The sequence below is a fragment of the Lynx canadensis genome, chromosome B3, assembly GCF_007474595.2.
Source record: "Lynx canadensis isolate LIC74 chromosome B3, mLynCan4.pri.v2, whole genome shotgun sequence".
NCBI lineage: Eukaryota > Metazoa > Chordata > Mammalia > Carnivora > Felidae > Lynx > Lynx canadensis.
In genome coordinates this window covers 135,856,416-135,879,500 of record NC_044308.2, presented here as the reverse complement: position 1 = coordinate 135,879,500, position 23,085 = coordinate 135,856,416, and the positions used below count along the sequence as shown (strand labels likewise).

Here is a 23,085-nt window from a genome sequence, read left to right as displayed (position 1 = left end):
CATCTTTTAAATATTTCAAAATCCTTCCCATTGTAAGTAGACGTTCGTTCAAAAAGTATGTAACCTAACCTTTCTGGTCAAATCCTATTTTCCTAACGATTAAGTACCACTTCAGGAATGCCCTATTTTCATTTGAAATATATCTTCATTGATCTTCAGTGTTTTAGCTTTAAGTTTGCTGCTCTTTCTTTGCTTCCCCTGAATAAGCAATAATGAGTGATCTTTAACCATTAAATGTACTGAAAAAAAAAAACAAACCAAGAAATAGTTGATGAAACCTTTTGCATAAAGTGGAAAAAAAAAATCTTTCAATCCAAAATTCACTCCTCTAGTGTGGGCTTTGCAAGTCTATGCCGCGTCTATTATCTTTCTTTACAACAGCATAAGTTTGTCACTGGGACACTCTCCATAAAAAAAAAAAAAAAAAAAAAAAAAAAAAAAAAAAAAAAAAAAAAAAAAAAGTTTCCTTAATCAAATCCCTAAGAAAAATGAGCTTAGAAAAGCTGGAGTTTTCTTTATTGATAAGGACAGTATTACTGGCTCAGTTATCTACAAAGGGTATGAAATTTCCATTTTAAAACTGAAGGACTATATTTTCTCTAAGATGTGACAATTAAAACACTTTGGAATTCTAGTTTTGAATCATAGTCTATGAAATTCCTGTATCTGTTTTTAACTATGGAGATTTAACGTGTTGAATTTTTGCTTTTACCATTCTCTAAAGAAAAATGTAAGTATCTTTATAATCATGAGGCAGAGTTACTCCTACCATAAATTTATCATGGACTGTTTCCATCATAATCTGTCCACAGAGTGGCACAACTGATTGAAACTCCAAAGTGTAATATAATTTTATTTATTTGATGATTTGAAACCAGGCAGGATCAGGATCTGCTTTTCCAGACTTATCTCCTATTACTCCACCCCAAATGGTCAACATTCTTACAAGCTGGGCTACATGTGGATCTCAGAACATAGCCAATACTTTCCCACCTTTGTATCTTTGCTCAGGGTGATATACTCTCCCAGCACGCCCAAACCCAGCCAATCTCATCCTATGAATCTCAGAAGCCATTCTTACTACATATCCCCACCCTCCTCTCAGCCTCTCAGAATTTAGGGTGTGATCCCTAAATTCTATAAATCCCCAAAGACAAGAGAAGAGGGAAGATGGGAGAGAAGAATGGGGGGAAATTTCCATTATCATTTCCTAACTCTCATGTGGCAAACTGCAAGGCAGAACTTTTTTTTTTTTTTAATTTAATTTACATCCAAATTAGTTAGCATATAGTGCAACAATGATTTCAGGAGTAGATTCCTTAATGCCCCTTACCCATTTAGCCCATCCCCTCTCCCACATCCCCTCCAGTAACCCTCTGTTTGTTCTCTCTATTTAAGAGTCTGTTTTGTCCCCCTCCCTGTTTTTATATTATTTTTGCTTCCCTTCCCTTATGTTCATCTCTTCTGTGTCTTAAAGTTCTCATATGAGTGAAGTCATATGATATTTGTCTTTCTCTGACTGACTAATTTCTCTTAGCATAATACCCCCTAGTTCCAGCCACATAGTTGCAAATGGCAAGATTTTATTCTTTTTGATAAGGCAGAACTTTTTATTTACTCATTTGCCTGTTTCCCTTATGGGAACAAAGGCTCCTTGAAGGTGAGTGCTATGTCTTACCCATTTTTATACCACTCACAGAATATGGGGCAGGTTCTGACATATACTAGATGCTTATTATTCCTAAGTGTCTAAGTACACTGAATTCAAATAAATATCTCTAATAAATACTTCTTCTATATAGGAAAAAACTGATGAGGTCCCCAAACAGCAAGGAAGTGGCTAGGGAAACTGGGAATATTCCTCTGTGTAAGTGGACTCACTGACCCCCCTGTCAAGCCAACAAGTGACAATTAGGTAGAGGAAGGAAGCACACTTCCATGAGCTTGCTCTGCATTTGTTCAGAGAAACCAATGATCAAGCACTATAAATGAGTGTGTATTATGTTGATAGTTCTAATGACACCACCTCATCGATCTCCCTGGCCCATCAACCCAACTTAAAGCTTCATTCACAGTTCTGTTGTGTGTGTGCACAGCCACAAAAGGGCTGTAAAACTGGGGCCAGTGACTAACTCCATATTGTCATGTGCTCCCCATCCTTGCCTTTGCCTCTTCCTATCTCACATCCATGCCTTCCCACCCTATCCACCAGTCAAGACCTGGCTGTTGCCCCCCAAGTCTCTTCCTGCTATACCTGATGTGAACCAACCTGTAGCACTGTCACATTCACTCTGGAAGAGAGCTTACTTATGTTCATCCTTTATCTCCCTTACTTGACTATAAGCAAGTTGAGAATATAAAAATTTCTGATGTGTCTTTGCATTCTTCATATTTCCTAGTATTGCAGGTGGCCAATAAATGTTTGTTCAACAGAAACTATCATTTCCCAAAATGATTATTTCAAACAGGGCATTCCTATAAAAATAACTGTTCTCTTTGAGTTACTGGATCTTAATGATCAATAGGCATTTTGCAAGTTAGTGAAGATGTGAGTTATTAACCACCTCTAGAAAGAAAAGAGAGAGCCCTTCCAAATTACTTCCAAAGAAGTAATTTGGAGTTTTAGGCTGGGACACTAACGGGGGGGGGGGGGGGCGCCAGGAGAGGCCCATACAAGAGAGTTTTACCAATGCTACGTAGCATTGGACACCTTCTCTTGTTGATACAAATTCAGACCAAGAGATCTCAAGATCTCTCTGCAGGCTGGAGTAGAAATGAGAGTACTCATGTTGCTTTAGGGATTAGAATACTTCTAGATCAATCTGGGGATCCTAAATGGGAAGTTCTTTTGGTGTGGACGCTCATGACCTTAAGGCACACTGTAGCAGAAATGAATGCCCAGGTTAGCTCCATAACCAGACTAGTCTTTATGTGGTACAGGACAGGAACACCCTAACATCAATGCATCAAGAGGTAGTTATAGTGGAGAGAAAGCAAATCAAGTCTCTTGAACTCAAGCATTAGTCTCCAACTAGTTAGTTATATGTGATCTTGAGCAAATTATCTAAGCAGAATTACTTAATCTCTGAGGACCTCAGTTTTTGTATCTACATGTAAAGGAAAATTAATAATAATAATACTTTATACACATCCAGAATTGTGAAATCAAAATTAGATTATTCATATTAAAAACCCTCTTAGTAGATAAAGAGGTACTATACATATATGAAATGTTATTCTTATTATTATATACCTATCATTATTTAATTCTTTATTCTGGGGGATGAGGAACAGGTTATAATTAAGCTCCCTGTGACCACATGGGGTGGATACTAGTTTTTCACTGGTAGGCTGTTACAACCTATCAAACTGTTATATTATATTCAATTAATATTCAACAGGTATTCTGAATCACCACAGGTAATTCCTGGTATTCACAGAATCAGTGAAAATATACCTTATAAATAATTATAATTATACCAATTTCAGATTAGCAGGTGAAACTGAATATTTCACCAATTAGGATTAAATAAAGGTGCTGAGCTCCAGTTGGCAGTTACCATGCATGCCTTGCACCAGAGATCAGGACGCCTGGGCTTGAGACCCAGATCTGTCACCAACAGCTTGTGAAACATGTTCCTTTCTGGGAACTTCAGGTTCCTCTTCTGTAAAATGAGAATGTTAACATACCTCTAATTTTCCAGCTATAATTTCCTGGGAATTTCATTTATGAGCAAAGGTCTTTGATTTGACTCATAAACGTCATAAAGGAATGAAGCTCTTCACTAGCCTTGTGAAGTACACCTTCTATACAAGTGTATTTCTGATGCAAAATTTGCCATATGTAATATGTAAAAGCTAAGATAAAAAAGCCATTAGTTACAAATCCAATGCCAAAAAGCTCAGCCTAAACAGCAATTAAAATAAGTCTTGCTGCATAATTAAAGGGCATATGCTATATTTCAGGCCCAGTCAATAAGAGGTCTTGCACAGAGAAGCTCAAGACTTGGACGGAACAAAAGTATGTTCCGCAAGTAACAAGTTCTTCAGTTTCCATTTAATTACTATCTTAAACCATCCTGTATAATCTTATGATTATCCTGGCATGTCTTTGCTCCCAAGGTAAAAAATATACTGTCTAGTAAACAATAATGCAAAAATGAAAAATTAGTTTGAAATGGCCTCTTAAGCTAAGCCAGTTGTTTCCAAATCTAAACAAGTTTTTATTACGGTGGTGTTGTGTAAATTACCTTTCCAGGAGCTTTACCTTTATATTTAATATAAACAACGCTGTTATCTGCCCCATTTCTATCTGGTCACTTTTGGTGGGACAATTAAAGGCCTGAAGGCTTTTTTTTTTTTTTTATGTTTATTTATTTATTTTGAGAGAAAGAGAGGGGGAGGTGCAGAGAGAGAGGGAGAGAGAGAATCCCAAGTGGGCTCTGCACTGTCAGTGCAGAGCCGGATGAGGAGCTCCATCTCACGAACCTTGAGGTCATGACCTGAGCCGAAATCAAGAGTGGGATGCCCAACCGAATGAGCCACCCAGGTGCCCCTGAAGGCTTTTTTTTTTTAACTTCAAGAAACATATGTATACTTTTCCCCAAAGAGAAGTGAGAGGAGTCTTTTGGTTGGATTGTGAAAATGGGTAATAATAATAATTAGAGATTTTAATTGAATAATTAATTCAACTAAGACTTATGACAAAAAGAAAAGATGGGGTAAAATAAAAGATAACTTAGGAAATTGCATTAAGACTCATCTCAAAAAGACCTCATGGTAGGGAAACTGGATGGATTCCACATTGGTAATGAAGCTAAGGGTCAGAGGTTGTTACTTTTATTCTTTTTTAAATCCCAGTACAGCTGAGGCATGAGCAATGCAAAAACCAAGGTAGGGGGCCTCAGCCAAGGGCTTGCTGATCCTTCTTTCTCATCAATTTTAAGAGAAAATACACTCCGGCCAACACCTGTCATTGGCATTCATAATCTTTGGGGTTCTCTCTTCCCCCCCACTCCACCGCTAGCTGCCTCTCCTTCTGGTATCATTTTTATAACACTTAGCATACACGGTCTTGAAAAGCCTCCTTACTTGAAATTTTCCTTTTGAGGCCATTCTGAAGAGTTTATCTTAAAACTATTCTTAGATGAAAACCCAAATGTTCTACAGCATGATAAATGGGTGGTAATTACCAAGTTTGTTTTTGATAAAAAAGCAGGTATTCAGACCCTTCATAACCCTCCCAATGCACTGTGGCATTTGTACAGACAACATTCGATCTGTCCCAGCCTTGCCAGTGCCCCCTCAATCCTTAGGATCCTTCATGATGAACTGTAATCTCTCAAGGGACATCAAATGGTAGTTACACTGAATCAAGTTGAATATGATCCTATGGTCTTCCAAATAGTTGAAATCCTCCTTCCTCAGAGACACAGAAATGCGTGTAGAGTCGCAAATAATCAAGGATGGCTACGGGGGATGGGTGAGTGATGGTGGCTCCAATGTATAACCTTTTAAAATGTAAATGAAATGTATGTTTTTTCCTATAGCAGGTATAGATGAACATAATATTTCTATGTGTAAATACACATACAAATATAAGTAGAATGTATACTTCTAGTCATAACGGCTCTCTGGGAAAAAAGTGCATATTCAGGTAATGTGATACCTCTTACTGGACCAAAAGTGAATGGGATCAAAAAGTCATCCGCCCATATTAAGAGAGACAGAACTGCTATGTCAGGGGCTCAAATGCTTGAGCCTCTGGGGTAAGACCCTTCCAGTTTGCAAACCCTAAATCTAGCACTCTGGTCCAGTTACAGGCACTGCATTCTTTACCTTGTGCACCTGGGGTATGGACACTTGCACACAGCCCTTCCACGGCAGAAGTACCTACCTGGTGTCTGTTCGGGTGTCCCACCGAGAGCTGGAGCAGACTGCTCATGCCTGGTCAACCTCATAGCTTAAAAATCAACAACAACTCTATTTAAATAAGCATTAAAAACAACTTGAGCCTAGAAAATACACTCAGCGCTAACTCACTGGATAGGAGGGGCATGTTTAAGTTTCGTTGTCCCATTTGTAATTAATGTCGCACAAGAGATGTTTGAGTCACAAAAGCTTTGTGGTTTTATGTGAATCTCAAGAACATCCTTGAATGTTACTTCAACTCTTAATCTTCAAAATTGTTATGTGGAGTCAGTTAACAAGAAAGAACAATAAACGAACTTTATATCCCCAAAGTGACGAGTTAAGTTATAAGAGAACTGAGAAATTCATAGAAATTGTCATTTATTTAATCTAGATATCAGTTTCTAGGATCTGATTCAGTCTTCCCTGTAGCCTAGCACTAATACAAGTTATTCCTAAATGGCCACCTGCTATTATCTCTGCTCCCTGAAAAACTGAGCTATTGATGGCTTAAAGGGCTTTCATTGACTCCTTCCAAACTTCACAAAACCACATTTCTATAGCTTGTCATAAATTAGAGAAAAATGCAATAAATAAAATCAAATCATATTTATGATTCAAAATGATTATGCTATATAAGGCTGTCTTCTAATAAATGTCAATGAAAAAAGCAAACCTTTCCACTTCTGACAGGATAAGAAATATGTCTTATGGGGTTGTGTTATGGATATCACAGCAGTTGTTTAAAAATTAAATCATTTAATAAATTTTACAAGTTAGTAACGTATTTAAATGTGCCCATTCACTGGTATGGTGATTTAGTTATGAATTTTTAATTATTCGTCATTCACGAGCCATTGCTAATCATTAGTGGTCATTTAGTCATTTGGTAATTTAGGGAAATTTTTGTTCTCTTTCAAAGTGCAATATAAAGAAAGACCTTTAGAAAACAAGTATATGTGGTCTTTTTTTTAAGTTGGCGATGAAGCTTCTTTTTATGTATAAATTATCTGGTGAAGTTGTGCAGAAATTCAACTTCTCCTCAGCCTGGTTCTTCCTTTTCAAAAGCAACCCTTATTTTTGGTTTGTCTGGGAGCTTGTTTGACTGTCTCCATCATGCATGAAAAGCAAATGTATGCCAAATTTCCACTCTGCCTCCTCCGCTGCCATGGGTCTGACCTGTCTACGTCTTCTTGGGGAAGCTCTTTGGTTACAAGGTTGGTCGTGCACACCTTCGTATCATAGGACTTAGGAGCGAATGGGGCTTCTGCATTTCTGGCCAGGCCTCAGTGGATTTGTTGCCGTCTACATTTCAAAACAATCTACTGCTGGACCAGGGCTTTGCTTCACCCACAAACTGGAAAAAGCCCCCCATAGCACTGACATCCCTGGGGTGACCCTCTAGAGAATCTGAAGCCCAAAACTGCTGAAGGAGCTCAGTTTGCTAAATATGCTACTCTCTGTGAACATTTGACAAGACAAGGCAGCCTGAGAAAGACATTAAACAGATTTCAAGGAAGGATGGAAGAAGATACTCAACGAATTTTGGAGGTCAAGGTCTCAGGGAGGGAGAGGGCCCTCTTGGATTCCACAGGCCCCTTCACGCTGTCTCTCAGAGAACGCACACTCTTCTGGCGGTTCCTCGCAAAACGAGCCCTCTTAATCTTCCACAATGCCGCATCACTGAGATTAGCGACATTGGTCCTTACAGCAGTGATAGCTGTGCAAAAGGAATCAGATGTTATTTTCTTTAACAGGCTACGTAGCACAACTAGTTTGAAACAATCCATCTGTGTATATTTTCAAGATTAAAATACATCTTTCATGGATACATGAATCATTCATCTCTCTTTCTGTGGTGGGTCTTATATAAAAAGTCATCACTATAGGGGCACCTGGGTGGCTCAGTCGGTTAAGCATCCAACTCCTGATTTCTGCTCAGATCATGATCTCACGGTCATGAGATGGAACCCTGCATCTGACTCTGCACTGGGCATGGAGTCTGCTTGGGAGTCTCTCTCTCCCTCTTCCTCTGCCCCTTCCCAGCACTCTCACTCTCAAAAAAAAAAAGTCATCGCTATTGCCTATCATGACTATTGCCTATGATTTTCCCTTTTTCTTATTTTTAATTTTTAAAAAATTTTATTTTAGAGAGAGAGTATGCAAGTGGGGGGGAGGGGCAGAGAGGCAGAAGGGAAGAGAGAGAGACTCTTAAGCAAGCTCCATGCTCAGTGCAGAGCTGGACACAGGGCTCAATCCCACGACCCTGGGATCATGACCTGAGCCAAAAATCAAGAGTCAGACATTCAATCGACTGAGCCACCCAAGCACCTCTCACCTATGATTTTTCTGTTTAGACTGTAAGATTGCATTGTCTAATTTTTATTATCACTGGATAAATGGTTGAGTGACCAACTTTTCCCATCTATTTAGAGCTGTAGGTAACTAACTGATTAATAAGCATGTAAGAGTGAATTTGCAAAGTGTAAATATATCTCACAAAACTGTTCACAAACATTGCGTGATGACTGAATAATATTTAAGAAACACACCATCAGAAATGGTTATCATAGGTCCTCAAGGAAATGAGAAGAGTTTTGAGGTTGGAATGCCAGAAAATGGTTAACCTATGGATTACTAAAGAGTTACTCAATAAATATTTGATAAGCTGAGTTCATGAAGTCAGGGTATCCTTCATAATGGGAAATTAAGTTACAGGCACAGTATTGTCTGCTTTTCTAGCAGGTACAAGAACAGTTACTGTGACTGTTTAAGGCAAGCTCTTCTTTTGCTTACTTGTAGGAAAAGGAAATTCTTTGTTACAATCCAAATGTAGCTGAGCTTCCAAAGAAAGTGTCTCAAATCTGTTGACAAAGAACTCCCAGCTCAAAGCAGGAATATCTTGCTTAAGAAAATGCAGGAGTAAAAGCTTGCTCAGTATTGTGGGTCGATCTTTAACCACAGTATCAAACTGGAAATCAAGACAAAGACACAGACCCTGGGGTAGAGAGGGGAGAAAAGGTAAGTCAGATGTAAACATCTAAGCTACTTCAAAGCAGCTACACTAAGCAAAGTCAGTAAAACGAGGTAACCTCCTCAATCCATACATATAATGTAATATAGGATAATATAATGTAGAATACTCCAACTAAAATCTTTTTTCATTGCAAGTCTGGTAGAAATAAAATACAGAAGAGGAACTTCTACTTGTAGAATCTCTCTTGAATTTTAGTTCAGAAATCTAAATTAAATGTATGTTATTAGTTTTTAGATGCATTCCCTAATAACCACTTGATCCAAATGCTCTCAAACCAATGTTTCTTTTTTCAATGTCTATAGTTTCTATCAAGAGAATCATACTTCCAAAGCTACATTGTAGAATACACAATACGGTTTTCTAATTCCCTTTCAATGCTATATTCTGTGGTTCTGAAAGGAAGTAAACTCATCTTGTCATCTTGGAATATGAGTGGAACACAGAATCTTAAAAAATCAAAGTTGGAATGGATTGAGCTTCCATTTCTCTAGTATATGAGCCTGCTTACCATTCCCCCCGCTCCTCTTTTAAAATTTATTTATTTAAATTCAAGTTAGTTAACATACCGTGTACTATTGGTTTCAAGAGTAGAACTCAGTGATTCATCACTCACATATAACACACAGTGCTCATCCCAACAAATGCCCTCCTTAATGCCCATCACCCATTTAGCCCATCCCCCCACCCATGAAACTTAAAAGCCATGCTTCACTCAACCATTCTATTAATTCATTCAACTCTCGTCTGTTGAGTGCCTCCTACATTCCACACCCTGAGCAGGGATAGGACCAACAGAAAAGGCCTATCCAGAAGACAACTGGGAATTTTTATCAGAGAAGATGTGAGTCCACTCTTAGCAAAACCATCTCATTTCTCAGCTCCTGTGCTTTCTTCTTGGTCCCTTTTAGAGGAAGAACCTTTACTCTGGATTGGAAGCAGTGTATACACTCAATAGTTAAGAATGTGGACTTTATTATGACTCAGACCTGAGTTTGCTCTGCCACGTACTAGCCATGTGACTCTGAAAAAGTTACCTACCCCTTCTGACCCTCAGCTTCTCTATCTATAAAATGGGAACCCACAAGGTTATTGTGGGGATTAAATGAGACCATGGATGATGGGACACTTCTAATACACTGCCCTGGAAAGACAGGACCTATTTGACAAATTTTAACTTTTGCCATGATTATTAGTTTTAATTATAATGATATAATAATAAGCCAGGTGCCATTGTGGGGAAACAGGAGATCAGATCTTTGGAGGTTCTAGTCTCCATTCTACTACTAATTCACTCTGTGTCCTTTAAAAAGTCACATTCTGGGGCACCTGGGTGGCTTAGTCGGTTGAGTGTCCAACTTCAGCCTAGGTCATGATCTGGCGGTTCCTGAGTTCGAGCCCCACATCGGGCTCTGTGCTGACAGCTCAGAGCCTGGAGCCTGTTTCAGATTCTGTGTCTCCCTCTCTCTCTCTGCCCCTCCCCCACTCATGCTCTGTCTCCCTCAAAAAAAAATAAATAAAATAAAAAATAAAAAGTCACATCATCTCTCCGAGACTTGGCTTCTCCAATTATAAAATAAAGGTGCCAAACAAAATAAATGCACAACTCTCTCCAGGTCTCATATTTCATGTTCCTTTGACTTTAATTTGTGGTGTTTCATTTTGATGGCATATTTGCCTTCTCATGTTTTGCTTTGATTTATACAATAATTCATCACGGAGATTTCTCTTAAAGTAACTAGCAATTAAAGACAAGATCTCTCAGCCCAGGAACCAGCCAAATAGTATAAGATAAACCAGCTTAGTGTAAAGATCTGCCATAAAAAAAAAAAAGTTATACCATAATTATATCTGTCAAAAGTGGCATTGCCATATGGACAAAGAAAAGAAAGTATTGACAAATAAAAACAAAAGGTCTGTTAATAAGGTGTGGTTCTGGGATATTTTCCCATTTGAAAATTCTCACTGTTGCTGTCCTCCTTCTCCTCCTCCTCGTCTTCCTCCTCCTCCTCCTCCTCCTCCTCATCATCATCACTACTGTATGTGTTTATACTGCTACGATTTGGTTGACCAGAGCACCATCTGCAGAGCAGATAACACACATCTGAGGGCCGTCACCTGCAATGCCGGCCTCTTTATGGTGTCAAGCAGGAGACCGGCCCTGGTAGCCACGGCTGGGTTGACATCCTCCACAGCTGTCAGAAAGCAGCAGAAGGCATGTGCCAGGGAGTACTTCAGCAGGTGGTTTTTGGTGACGGAGTGAATATCCAAAAATCTACAAATTACAGCCACTTTCTCCACTGCAAAGTAAAAGGCAGAGGGGAAAAAAGGGGGGGGGAGGACATTTAATAAGCTAAGAACTGAACACATAAAGAAAAAGTTAACTCTGGGCCCCCACACACTATTTTGAAATACCAAAAGGAAATTTTAATGCCACCTTCTTGCATGTTCCATCTCATCTGGCAACAGAGACCATTTCTACCTAGTGCAGTACTTTCCTGTGGGTTTGCCTTTTTTTTTTTTTTATGGTCTTCCTCACTGTTTAATTCAAACTCCATTTCAAACTATTCAAAATGTCTCCATGCTCATTTCTTTGTCCATTCCATAAGACCTTCTGTGGACCACACAGGGAGACAGGAGGTGTCCACCAGGCCTGGCTTTAGATTCTAGATCCCCTACTCCACCCTTAATATGTCATGATGTGAAATGACAACAAATGGACTTCCCAGGGCTATAGCAGCCACATATTTTTTATATGCAATATATGCTTTCTTACTTGATAGATTTTTTTAAATTAAGTTTCTTTATTTTAATTCTAGTACAGTTAACACACAGTGTTATATTAGTTTCAGATGTGTAATATAGTGATTCAATAATTCCATACATTGCTCAGTGCTCATCATGGTAAGTGTACTCTTTAATCCCCATCACCTATTATCTCACCCATCCCCCCACCCTACTCCATAAGTCAGTCAGTCTAATTATTCTGAAACTCTACATTAAATGACTCCAGGGGCGCCTGGGCGGCTCAGTCGGTTAAACATCTAACTTCAGCTCAAGTTGTGATCTCACAGTTCATGAGTTTGAGCCCCACATTGGGCTCTGTGCTGACAGCTTGGAGTCTGGAGTCTGCTTGGGATGCTGTGTCTCCCTCTCTCTCTGCCCCTTCCTTGCTCATGCTCTGTCTCTCTCTGTGTCTGAAAAATTAATAAACATTGAAAAAATTATATTAAATGACTCCAGGCACCCTTAAAACATGGCTTTATAAGAAGTTAAAGTAACTAGTTAAGTAATAGAATGCCATGAAAATAAAACTTTCAGTATTTTGTTGAAAGCATTCCAGCAGCCTAGAATATTCTTCCTGTTCTTCTCTACTTATTGCTATTGCACCATCTTAAAGAATATGCTGCTGAGATTCTACTTGTTCTGTAAAGTCTACTCTGACCTAGAATGGCCTTTTGGTCCTATGAACTCCTACAAAAATACTACTCATTTACATCCTATTCATTTACATAAGATATTTGTGTGCTCATATATAGCTATACGACATGTCTTCTTTTGTGGTCTTGAGTTATATTTGTATCTTTAGTTTCTTTTTAAAATTTTTTTTTAACGTTTATTTACTTTTGAGAGACCGAGAAAGAGACAGTGTAAGCAGGTGAGCAGTAGAGAGAGAGGGAGACACAGAATCTGAAACAGGCTCCAGGCTCTGAGCTGTCAGCACAGAGCCCGACGCAGGGCTCAAACCCACAGACTGCAAGACCATGACCTGAGCTGAAGTCGGACACTTAACCAGCTGAGCCACCCAGGCGCCCCTGTATCTTTAGTTTCTTAACCTCCTACATGTTTATATTTGGCTTTATCAATTAAATTAGTAGTTTCTTGAGAGCAGGAATCTGCTCTTACATTTCTTTTTATTGGTCCCATAGTATCTAGTACATATAATATTTATCAGTAAATTCACCAATTCACTTATTTTAAAAACATATACTTAAAAATATATTTATATATTTAAAAATGTGTGTGTGTGTGTGTGTGTGTGTGTGTGTGTGTGTAACTAAGAAACTATCCCAGGTACTTGGAGGAAGATGGAAGTAAGTGGAAAATGAATTGTTACAGACTCAATGTTTGTGTTCCTCTCCCTCCACACCAAAATTTGTATGTTAAAGCCCTAACCCCAATGTGATGGCATTTGGAGGTGGGGCCTTTGGGAGATAATTAGGTTTAAATGAAATCATGAGGGCAGGGCCCCCATGATGGGATTTGTATCATTATAAGAAGAGGAAGGGAACCAGAGCTTTCTATCTTTCTCTCTACCATGTGGGACACAGAGAGGAGGCAGTCATCTACAAGACAGGGAGGGAGCCCTTCCCAAGGAACCATATGTGTCAGCACCTTGACCTTGGACTTCCCAGCCTCCAGAACTGTGAGAAATAAATGTCTGCTGTTTAAGTCCCCCAGTCTATGGTGTTCTGCTATTACACGAGCAACCTAAGCACACTAACATGAGTCATTCACAAGTCTTGGCTTAAAAGTCAAGTCAACTAAAAGAAATGGGACAGGCACAGCTATAACTGAAATGTAATTTTTAAAGCTATAAATGCCACTAATGAGGTATAAATAAAATGCCAAGGAGACCAAGAGATAAAGAAATAACTTTCCACTGAGGGAACCAAGAAGGTGGAACTCACTAGTGGCATTTGAAAGAGGATCAAATGGAGGCAGCATTTGAATGGACCTTGAAGGAAAGAGGATTTCAGATGGACAGCAGAGGGGCCAAGGCAAGGGTGATGGGAAGCAGGAAGCGATGGGGAAACTGCAAGCGTACGTTAGATAGAAGAGTTCGAAATGAGGCTGCAAACACTCACATTTAGACATCCAATGCGACAACATTGGATTTATCATATAAACCAGCCCCAGGGATTCACCTGGCACTAAAAAAGAAGAACTCTTTGAGGTGGCTACAGATTACAGATGAACTCTTAACATATAACAGTCAACTCATCTAATGGAACTTCCATTTCTTGGAGGAATTTTGGACACACTAAAATACACAGAACCATTCAGTAAGGCACACCATGGCATGTGGGCCCTGCTTGGTGCTCCCTAAGAATAGGAGCTCTAGCAGACTGGGATGACAGTGAAGGCAGCAGATGCAAGGCTATAAGAACATGTCCAGGTTCCTTCCTTACCATGTTCCTCTGACCACCTGCCATTCTAAGCACCAAGAAATTATACCCATCACTGCACCAGACTTGGTCCCTAATGTTTCAATGGCAAGGGCATAACAGCAGACTATCAAACTTCACTGAATTGCCTGCAGACTTTGTTAAAAATGTAGATTCCTGGCCTTACCAAAAATCTGCACTTTTAACATCCCCAGTTACTTTGTACCATGTTGTATTATATATTATGTTGACCACATAATATCATGTGTTATGTTGACTATATAACTTATCATTCAAGCCAGGATCTATTTGAGAGTAAACAATTGTACAATAAATGTACCTAGAAAACAGTCATAAAATAGGACTATCCCAGGCAAACCTGAACAGGGTCTTCCTCCATAAGAACCACTTTGCAAAATACTATTATAGAGGAAGCTCGATTAAGTTGAACCACCAAAGAACACTAGCAAGGAAGACAGCACTCTTTAAAAAGAAAGGAGAAAAGGGAAAGCCAACAAGAGACATCATGACTGGACATCTGGTTTACCTTGTAACCCCGAGAGAATTTTTAAGCTAACACAGAGGTTACCTGCTTCAAACCTCATCTTCCAGTCTTTGCTGTTAAAATTGCCATTTATAATTGTCCAGAAGATGTCAGCACCATGAGGAAGTGACAAAGCATGGAGAAGCAGAGGAACTGCTAATGAAGACAGTTGGGAGAACTCAGATTTGACGACTCTCCACAGGCTGAGGAAGCAACAAGAAGCAAAGTGGTCAAAGTTATGATAATGTTTCTAGACAACAAATATGAGGGTGCCTGGGTGGCTCAGTCGGTTAAGCGTTCGACTTCGGCTCAGGTCACGATCTCACAGTTTGTGAGTTCGAGCCCCATGTTGGACTCTATGCTGACAGCGTGCAGCCTGCTTAGATCCTCTGTCTCCCTCTCTCTCTGCTTCTCCCCCACTCACACACATGCTCTCTTTCTCTCTCTCTCTCACTGTCTCAAAAATAAATAAACTTTTAAAAAAAGGAAACAAATACAATTATCTTAGTTTATGGGAAATGTCGTTAACAAGTGACTGGTAGGAATGTTTTCGGTGAAATTACAGTCATCCACAAGACTATAAACCTCTGGTAAACTTTTCCTATGCTCTGTTCTGTTCATTTTTTTAAAGAGATTCCTTTTATGTAACAACATAGGAAAACACCACTTAATATTACATATTAACATAAAAATTAAAAATCGTATATTAGAAATCAGATACATAAATGAGCAATGACTTAAACACTATACAAAACTGACATTAGTTCTGGGAGTGAAAGTGATTCTTTTTTTAAATTTTCTTATAGTGAACATCTGGGGAATTTTGTTGGTTTTGCCTGCCCAGCAGCCTTTTCCTCTTTATTCTAGCAAAGAACAACTCTTTCTCTGTTAAGAACAGCCTCTCCACCCACTGGCAGGCCTGTCATTCAAGGTCTCCCCCTTCCTTAATCATTAAGAGTGAACACAAAACCAAGGTTTTTCAAAGTAGTTGAAGGAAGCAAACCATATACTAGAGCTGACAGAAAACCATCTCAGTGACACACAAAAAAACCCTGGATTTCACCAGTTCCATATGGCCTTCCCAATTCTCTAAGGCAGCCTTGTTTGAAATTAGGAAAATAATGTCCTTCCCCAGATCCCATCATTGTCCGTCATGGCTTTGGTATCAGAGTGGTACTTTGAGGAAAAACCTTGGCTACATAGCCCAAAGGCCAAGGTGGAGACCCCAGAGCACCAACAATTGATTTGGCCTGGATCAATGGCCTGTAAGATGCTGCTTTAACAACAAAAGTCAGTCCACATAGGATTCCCACTCCCATTGAATGCACAGAGCTTCTGCCTAACTACTCCTGACCCCGCTCCTTCAATGGCTGTTGCCTGGATTTGCTCACCCTTCTGTCCAGATCAGTCCTAGTCTTCCCCATATCCAGCTCAGCCAGGTCTACCCTTCCACCAGCTCCTCCCATTACACCTGTAGAGTCGCCATTTTATCATGAGGAAAGTTCTGGAGACCCTCCACCTTTCCCATTTGGGAAACTGGTTTGAACCGTATTCCTACCCAAAATATTCCTAATCCCAACTAAGACTTCTTTTCCTTCTCTTTCATATTTTTCTCCCAAATATCAATCCTCCTCTGATTTCATTTGCCTCCCATCTTAGCCTGGATCCCAGAGTCAACCATTTCCTTACTCTAAAATTCCTTGTCCCCCTGACTTCTACCAAAATCACAAATCCCCACTTCTGAATAAACCCACATTGCCCCCTTTTCTCATCCACTCTCAGACCCCCAGGACTAACTTATCCTACTAATTCCTGCTAACTTGATCCACCACAAACTGGTGCTAACTAATTTCAGCTTGACCCTGAAGCTGGTCATTCTTAGATTACTTCTGGTGGACACCCTGCTGCTTTCTTCTATGAGTTATTCCATACTTTTTCCCGTGTTCCTTGAGCTCCCAACCTAATCTCTATCCTCCTCCCTCTCAGGAAAAGACATTAGCACTCATTATTCTTAAGGTTCAGTAATGAGCTCTCTTTGACACTTTATTTCTCTTTTCCTTAAAATATATTTCCTTACAAAGGAAAGAACATCCTTCCTCTCTTCCACCCACCCTTTGTTCTTGATCACATATTCTTGCCTTCCAGGACCTGGCTCTACCAACTACTCCCTTTCCTCTGAGCCATTCCACTGACAATAAATATTTTCAGATCTTTATCCTAAAAAAATCTCTGACATCTACTCCTTTTCCCCTCTAAATATCTTATCTCTCTCTTCCTTCTCTAATAAACTTTTCAGAAGAAAGTTCTGTGTTATATCTTTACATTCCCAAAGCCCTTGCAATATGCTCTTTGCACTCCCTTAAATGTGGGTGGTCCCTAAGGATCCCTCTCTAGGGATCCATATTCATGCTATTAAAGTACAACTCTGACCCTGTTCACTGTTTTAAGATCTTCCATAGATCTCGAAACATCATAAAATGAAGTCCTTATCTTCAAGGCTATTCACACTTGCATCCCAACCTACTTCTCTAGCTTTATTTTCCATTACTCCCCTAAAGCCACACCATGCAGCAAAAAATAAAACCTTGGTACCACCTAAGTATGCACTACTCACTTCTTGTCCCTTCCTTCTAACCCTGCCATCTTTACTCTTGACATTCCAACTTTCCACAAAATGTCCTGCCCATCTCACATCTCTACCTGTTAAAATTTTATCATCCTCTCAATGTCCATCCAAATGGTATCTGTTCCTGAGCCCTTCTCTAGTCAACCAGAAATGACCACTCCCACCCTCAAACTATCCAAATAGTCCATCACACATCCCTTGGATTGACAGTGACTCACATATACACAGGGTGACCATGTGTCTCAGTTTAAACCAGATCTTAGTCTACTTAATACTTATTGTTTGAGGTCATTATGAACATCACCCCTTCTTCATTCTCAAAAGTAGACCAATGTGAAGAGCAAATTATGTGGTCACCTTCTGTAAAAATAGTATTCACCCCCTTCCAAACTAGATTGTGAATTCCCAAAGTGCGTAGAATAAAAACATGTATCATAAACCCCCAATAATATTTGTTGAATGAATGACTCAATAAATGAAAAAATGAGCGAAGACAGATAAAGCCTCAAGTCAGTTTTGTCACCAAAACTTTTCTTACCACCTCATTCTTTTACATATAAATGAGGATAATATTTTTCTGACTTCCTTCCTGGAAGACAATAACAGTTACTTTAAGGTTCTCAGGAAGAAAAACTCTATATAAATCCAGGGCAATATTTTATTATTTTTCTTAAAATGCTTCAAAAGTCTCTAAAAATTACCTTATCAGACAATATGCAGAGAGATTTCTGATGTCTGTTAGCACTTCTATTTCAAGTAAGAAATTGAGTAAGTCTTTAGTAGTAATGTTATACTAGATAATACTATGTATAGAGTAACTTAGCACATGTTGACATTTTTTCTAGGGGACACTATATTCTTAAGCCATCCAACAACTGATTACTAACTATTCCTTTTTTTGCCTTTTCTATTTCTAAAGAATCTAGCATTTTTCCCCTTCCCCTCCCCATGGTCTTCTGTTAAATTTCTCAAGATCCACATATGAGTGCAAACATATGGTATCTTTCTCTGACTGACTTATTTCACTTAGCATAATACCCTCCAGTTCCATCCACATTGCTTGCTATAAATGGCCAGATTTCACTCTTTCTCATTGCCAAGTAGTATTCCACAGAGAATAAACTGAGGGCTAATGGGTGGGTGGAGGAGAGGGGAAAGTGGTTGATGAGCATTGAGGAGGGCACTTGTTGGGATGAGCACTGGGTGTTGTATGGAAGCCAATTTGACAATAAGTTATATTTAAAAAATAATAAATAAATAAAGAATCTAGCAAACAAAATTACTATTCCTCATGTTTACATACTTAAAAATCAGACTCAATCAAAGAAATAGAAGTTATACCTATGACAATAAAAACAAAGAATGTTCAGTCCCTATTAGCAGAAGACAGAAAATAAATTAAAGTGAAATGATATTGATCATTAACTATCCATTATTTATTGATTGTTCAATATTGATATGCCAATTAATTTTATTGATACAAAGGAATAGACAAAAATTTATCAGGCAAACATAAGACAGTGTGCCTACGATATGTTTTAAAATTTTTTTTACAGTTTATTTATTTATTTTGAGAGAAAAAGAGACAGCACAAGTGGGGAAGGGGCAGAGAGAGAGGCGAAGAGGGAGAATCCCAAGCAGGCTCAGCACTGTGAGCACAGAGCACGACCTGGGGTTAAACCCATGAAACTGTGAGATCATGACCTGAACCAAAACAGAGTCAGATGCTCAACCAACTGAGCCACTCAGGCATTCCTACAATATGTTTTTAAAAGTTAATAAAAATGAACTGATTAAACTCATAAGGTAAATAAAAATACAAAAACCAGGAGTTTCCTAAACTTGAGCTGTAATCAGAAAATATAATGAGTGGAAAAAAATAAGGTTTGTAATAACACTAAAATTTCTTTCTGGAAAAGAACAACGACAACAAAAAAGGCAGAATGAAAATAATGAAAAACATTTGAGGAAAATAAAAGAGGACTTGAATAGAGAAGTCTTATAATTTTTTAAAGGAAATGTTCTTAATTAATCTATACATTTATTTCAAATTTCATCAAAACCCAAATGAAATTTGAAATTAAAAAAATCTAAATAAAGTCTTTTAAGAAAAATAGACATTGGAGAAAAACAAAGATAATTATAAGATCAACGAGACTGCCCTAAAATATAATAAATGATATACTGAAGTTAAAAAAAAAAAAATAGTCATTCCTATAGGCGATTGGGCTGTCCAGGCTCCCAGAAATGACCCAAATGAGTTGGTAAGACTTGTCCTAACTTTGATTTTCATAGCTAAGGTCTAAAATAGAAACAAACAAACAGGAAGACATACCTTGCAATCAACATATGATCCTGAATGTAGGCTAAAAATTGAGGATGGTCTTTTCTAGCGATGTATAAACACTCTCCATGTAGACAGAGAATCTTCAGGCAATTGAGCATATTAAAAAGAATGTCTGGCTCTTCAAACTTAGCCATTTCCTATGCACAGAACCACATGGTTACTGAGTTACCCTAAATAGCAATGCCACCAAAGCAAACCCTTAAATATCTCAAAAAACATACCTGGAAAATGGTGTATATTAGTCTCAAAGTTACTGGAAGCTGTTGGTAGCAAAACTTTCTCTCAGTGTCATTCTTTATTGCTGTGAAGAAATTATTACACAAAGGTTAGCATACCTCTTCCTTTCCCACCACTCATGACCTGATAAAGACCATAAAACCAAGAGGAGTAGAAATAAATATATACTACATTAAAAGGCATGTTATGTAATGCTTTTATTGCCTTTCCAGGGTAGCATATATCCCTTCTATGATGCAATTTCAGGAAACCTTCTAGATTCAGGGTTCTCAGCTTCCCTTTTCCACTGTAGCCCACCATATATTCAGATGTCCTTGACTCCCTAAAGCCACTCCATCCCAGCCCTATGCTCCTGTGGTCAGAGAGTTTGGCTGGTACCTATAGGGGCCTGGTGTCTGACTAGGTATGCCTTCCTTATTGAAAAGGAGATAAGAAGGTATTAAAGGGAGGTATTCAGGTTGTATTAGCACCTAAGGAGGAATTTATCCCATGGACTCATGCCAAAGGGAATTTTTTTTAATGTTTTATTTATTTTTGAGAGATAAAGAGAGACTGAGCAGGAGCAGGGTAGGGGCGGGGGTGGGGGGGGTGGGGAGACACAGAATCCAAAGCAGGCTCCAGGCTCTGAGCTATTAGCACAAAGCCTGACATGGGGCTCAAACTCACAAGCAGTGAGATCATGACCTGAGCTGAAGTCAGTTGCTTAACCATCTGAGCCACTTAGGCACCCCTGAATATGCCTAACTTCTTTAAGACACCTAGAGGGGCGCCTAGGTGGCTCAGTCAGTTAAGTGACCCACTTCGGCTCTGGTCATGATCTCACAGTTTGTGAATTCGAGCCCTGCTCTGGGCTCTATGCTGACAGCTCAGAGCCTAGAGCCTGCTTTGGATTCTGTGTGTGTGTCTCTCTCTCCGCCCCTACCCTGGCTCATGCTCTCTCTCAAAAATAAACATTAAAAAATATTTTCTTTAAAGAAGTTAGGCATATTGAAATCAGAACAACTACTCATGATTTTATTTTCCTGTGAGTCTAATACCTTTGCTCTTACAGTGGGGATGGTGGTCTATGGTACATGAGGCATGCTAGAGAAAATAATTCACAAGTTAGCCAGATGTAAAAACTAATCTAAAATGTTTTCAAATCACTATTCTAAGTTTTGGCAATTACTGGAACCAGAGACAACAGGAGTCAAACTCTCTTAGCATATACACTAAATAGTTCATTAGCAATCTTGCACTTGAATGTTATTTTAATCTTTCTTTTTTTTTTTTTTTGAGAGAGAGAGAGAGAGAAGGAAAGAGGGGCAGAGGGAGACAGAGAGAACTTCAAGCAGGTTATTGGATCATAAGTGAAATCCTTGCTTCCTTTAGGGCCTGGGGCACAGAAGCTGCATGAGCTCAAGTTCCACTGGCTCTCTCCCAAAACCCTCTGCTTTGGCCAAATGCCCTATATGGCTGTTGAGAGTGCCAGAACCCTCCTTTCCAGTCGTTCAGCCTTGGATCAGAGCTACTTTTCCAGTGAGAACATGATACGCCATAAGTAGGAAGGTGCTGCTAACGTGACAGGTTTTGTTGATAAGAAGCACGTGCTGCCAGAAAGATGCTCAGTGACCGCGGCTCTACTAGGAGCACATCCTGGACCTGCTCACTTCATAATCTGAGGGGAAATGGTTCATTTGCACCAGTCTCCACTAGGGACACCAAGCCTGAACTTGCCCAAGTCGACAGTAATCTAAAAAACCAGGGCTCTGAACGTTAGGCCTGTGCAAACTGGGATATGCCAGAGTTCACCTACCAGCATGCTCCGTGGACTCGGCGCGACTGCCTGGGTTCTCCCCATGCTTGGTTGCTGGATTCTCCTCCTCCTCACCTTCAGGGCCTATAATAAACTCTGGTCTGGAAGAAAGGAGGCTGTCCTCAAGGCTGTCTGTGGGCTCCTGAAACAAATACGACAAGCAGCCAGGTGAGCAGCCTGTTGGGGAGGTAATGAATGGTTTCGCTAAGTTCAATAAAGATCGACTGAGTGCCAGCTGTGTCCCAGCCCTGTACTGAGCCCCAAAGGGCAAATGCACCTGCCTCAGAAGAAATGTGAGTTTCTTTCCATACTAATTAAAGGAGATTTGGGTCAGCTGTTACCAAAACATGTTAATTCCCTTGAAATAAATATGGAAAAATCTCAAAAACATTGCTAAATTGGCCTACGTCGGCTTTCCCTATGAGCCTGTCTCACTCACCAAGTGATTCCAATCCATGCACATTTTGTTCAGTAATAGGACTTAATTAGCAGGGAATAAAGGGCTCACAGCAGTATATTAAGACACAAACACTGGTTGTCCAGAGAAGCCAAATTTTTAGGAGCAAGAAATTGCTATAACATGTGAGTTAAAGAGAGTTAGGTATGGCAACCCAAGTGTTCATCAACAGATGAACAGATAGACAAAATGTGTTATATACATACAGTGAAACATTAGTCAGCCTTAAAAAAGGAAGGAAGTCTGACACATGCTACAACATGAATGAACCTTTAGGACACTGTGCTAGGTGAAATAAGCTAACCACGAAAAGGACAGTTATCGCATGGTTCTAGATATATGAGGTCTCTACAGTAAGTCAAATTCAGAGTCGCAGAAAAATACAATGGTGGTTTCCAGGGACTAAGAGGAAGGGGGACGACAGGGAACTACTGTTTAGGGGATATAGAAATTCAGTCATGCGAGATGAAAAAGTCCTGGAGATTGGCTGCACAACTATGTGAATATCCTGAACACAATATATTTATAGATAATACATGTCATATATAATATATATGTATAAAACAAGCTACAAATACAGGTGAAATTGGAAAGATTAAGTGAGAGAGAGCACTCCTATGGCTGCCACTTAAAACATCCATCTCCAATTATCCTTCTACCAGCCTTCTTCTTTCCTTCAAGTCCCATTTCAAATATCCTCTTTTAAAATCATACTATTTTGGTAACACTTTAACCACTACACATTTTCTCAAGAATTATTTGACAGCCAGCTCAAAGTGAGGAGATCAAGACGGATGAAGTGCTAGGACACCCACAAGAAAATGAGCACAATGGCTGGGAGGGCCCTGAAGAATATCTCTGCCAACTTCACAATTTTGTTAAGGCTGAACCTGTCCCTAGGTCACCCATGAGCAAGGTACTAAATCAAACTATAAAGTGAGTTGCATGAAATTCGATATGGTAAAGA

The 23,085-nt window shown here is 39.3% G+C and overlaps 1 protein-coding gene across 6 annotated transcripts in view; it reads right to left on the bottom strand.

Moving 5' to 3' along the window:
- The window catches only part of UNC79 (unc-79 homolog, NALCN channel complex subunit), a 267,414-nt gene that overhangs the window by 100,832 nt on the left and 143,497 nt on the right, over window positions 1-23,085 (bottom strand). For 4 of the 6 annotated variants that reach the window (XM_030319845.1, XM_032593446.1, XM_032593447.1 and 1 more), the window contains 8 exons: window positions 21,662-21,803; window positions 19,851-19,930; window positions 19,618-19,766; window positions 14,702-14,859; window positions 11,063-11,244; window positions 8,707-8,908; window positions 7,451-7,630; window positions 5,897-5,962 (listed from right to left, as the gene is read on the bottom strand). In XM_030319845.1, the coding sequence (XP_030175705.1) occupies window positions 5,897-5,962; window positions 7,451-7,630; window positions 8,707-8,908; window positions 11,063-11,244; window positions 14,702-14,859; window positions 19,618-19,766; window positions 19,851-19,930; window positions 21,662-21,803 (1,159 nt within the window). The remainder of the gene's footprint in view (window positions 1-5,896; window positions 5,963-7,450; window positions 7,631-8,706; window positions 8,909-11,062; window positions 11,245-14,701; window positions 14,860-19,617; window positions 19,767-19,850; window positions 19,931-21,661; window positions 21,804-23,085) is intronic. The other 2 variants (XM_032593445.1, XM_032593449.1) reach the window with 1 other exon arrangement.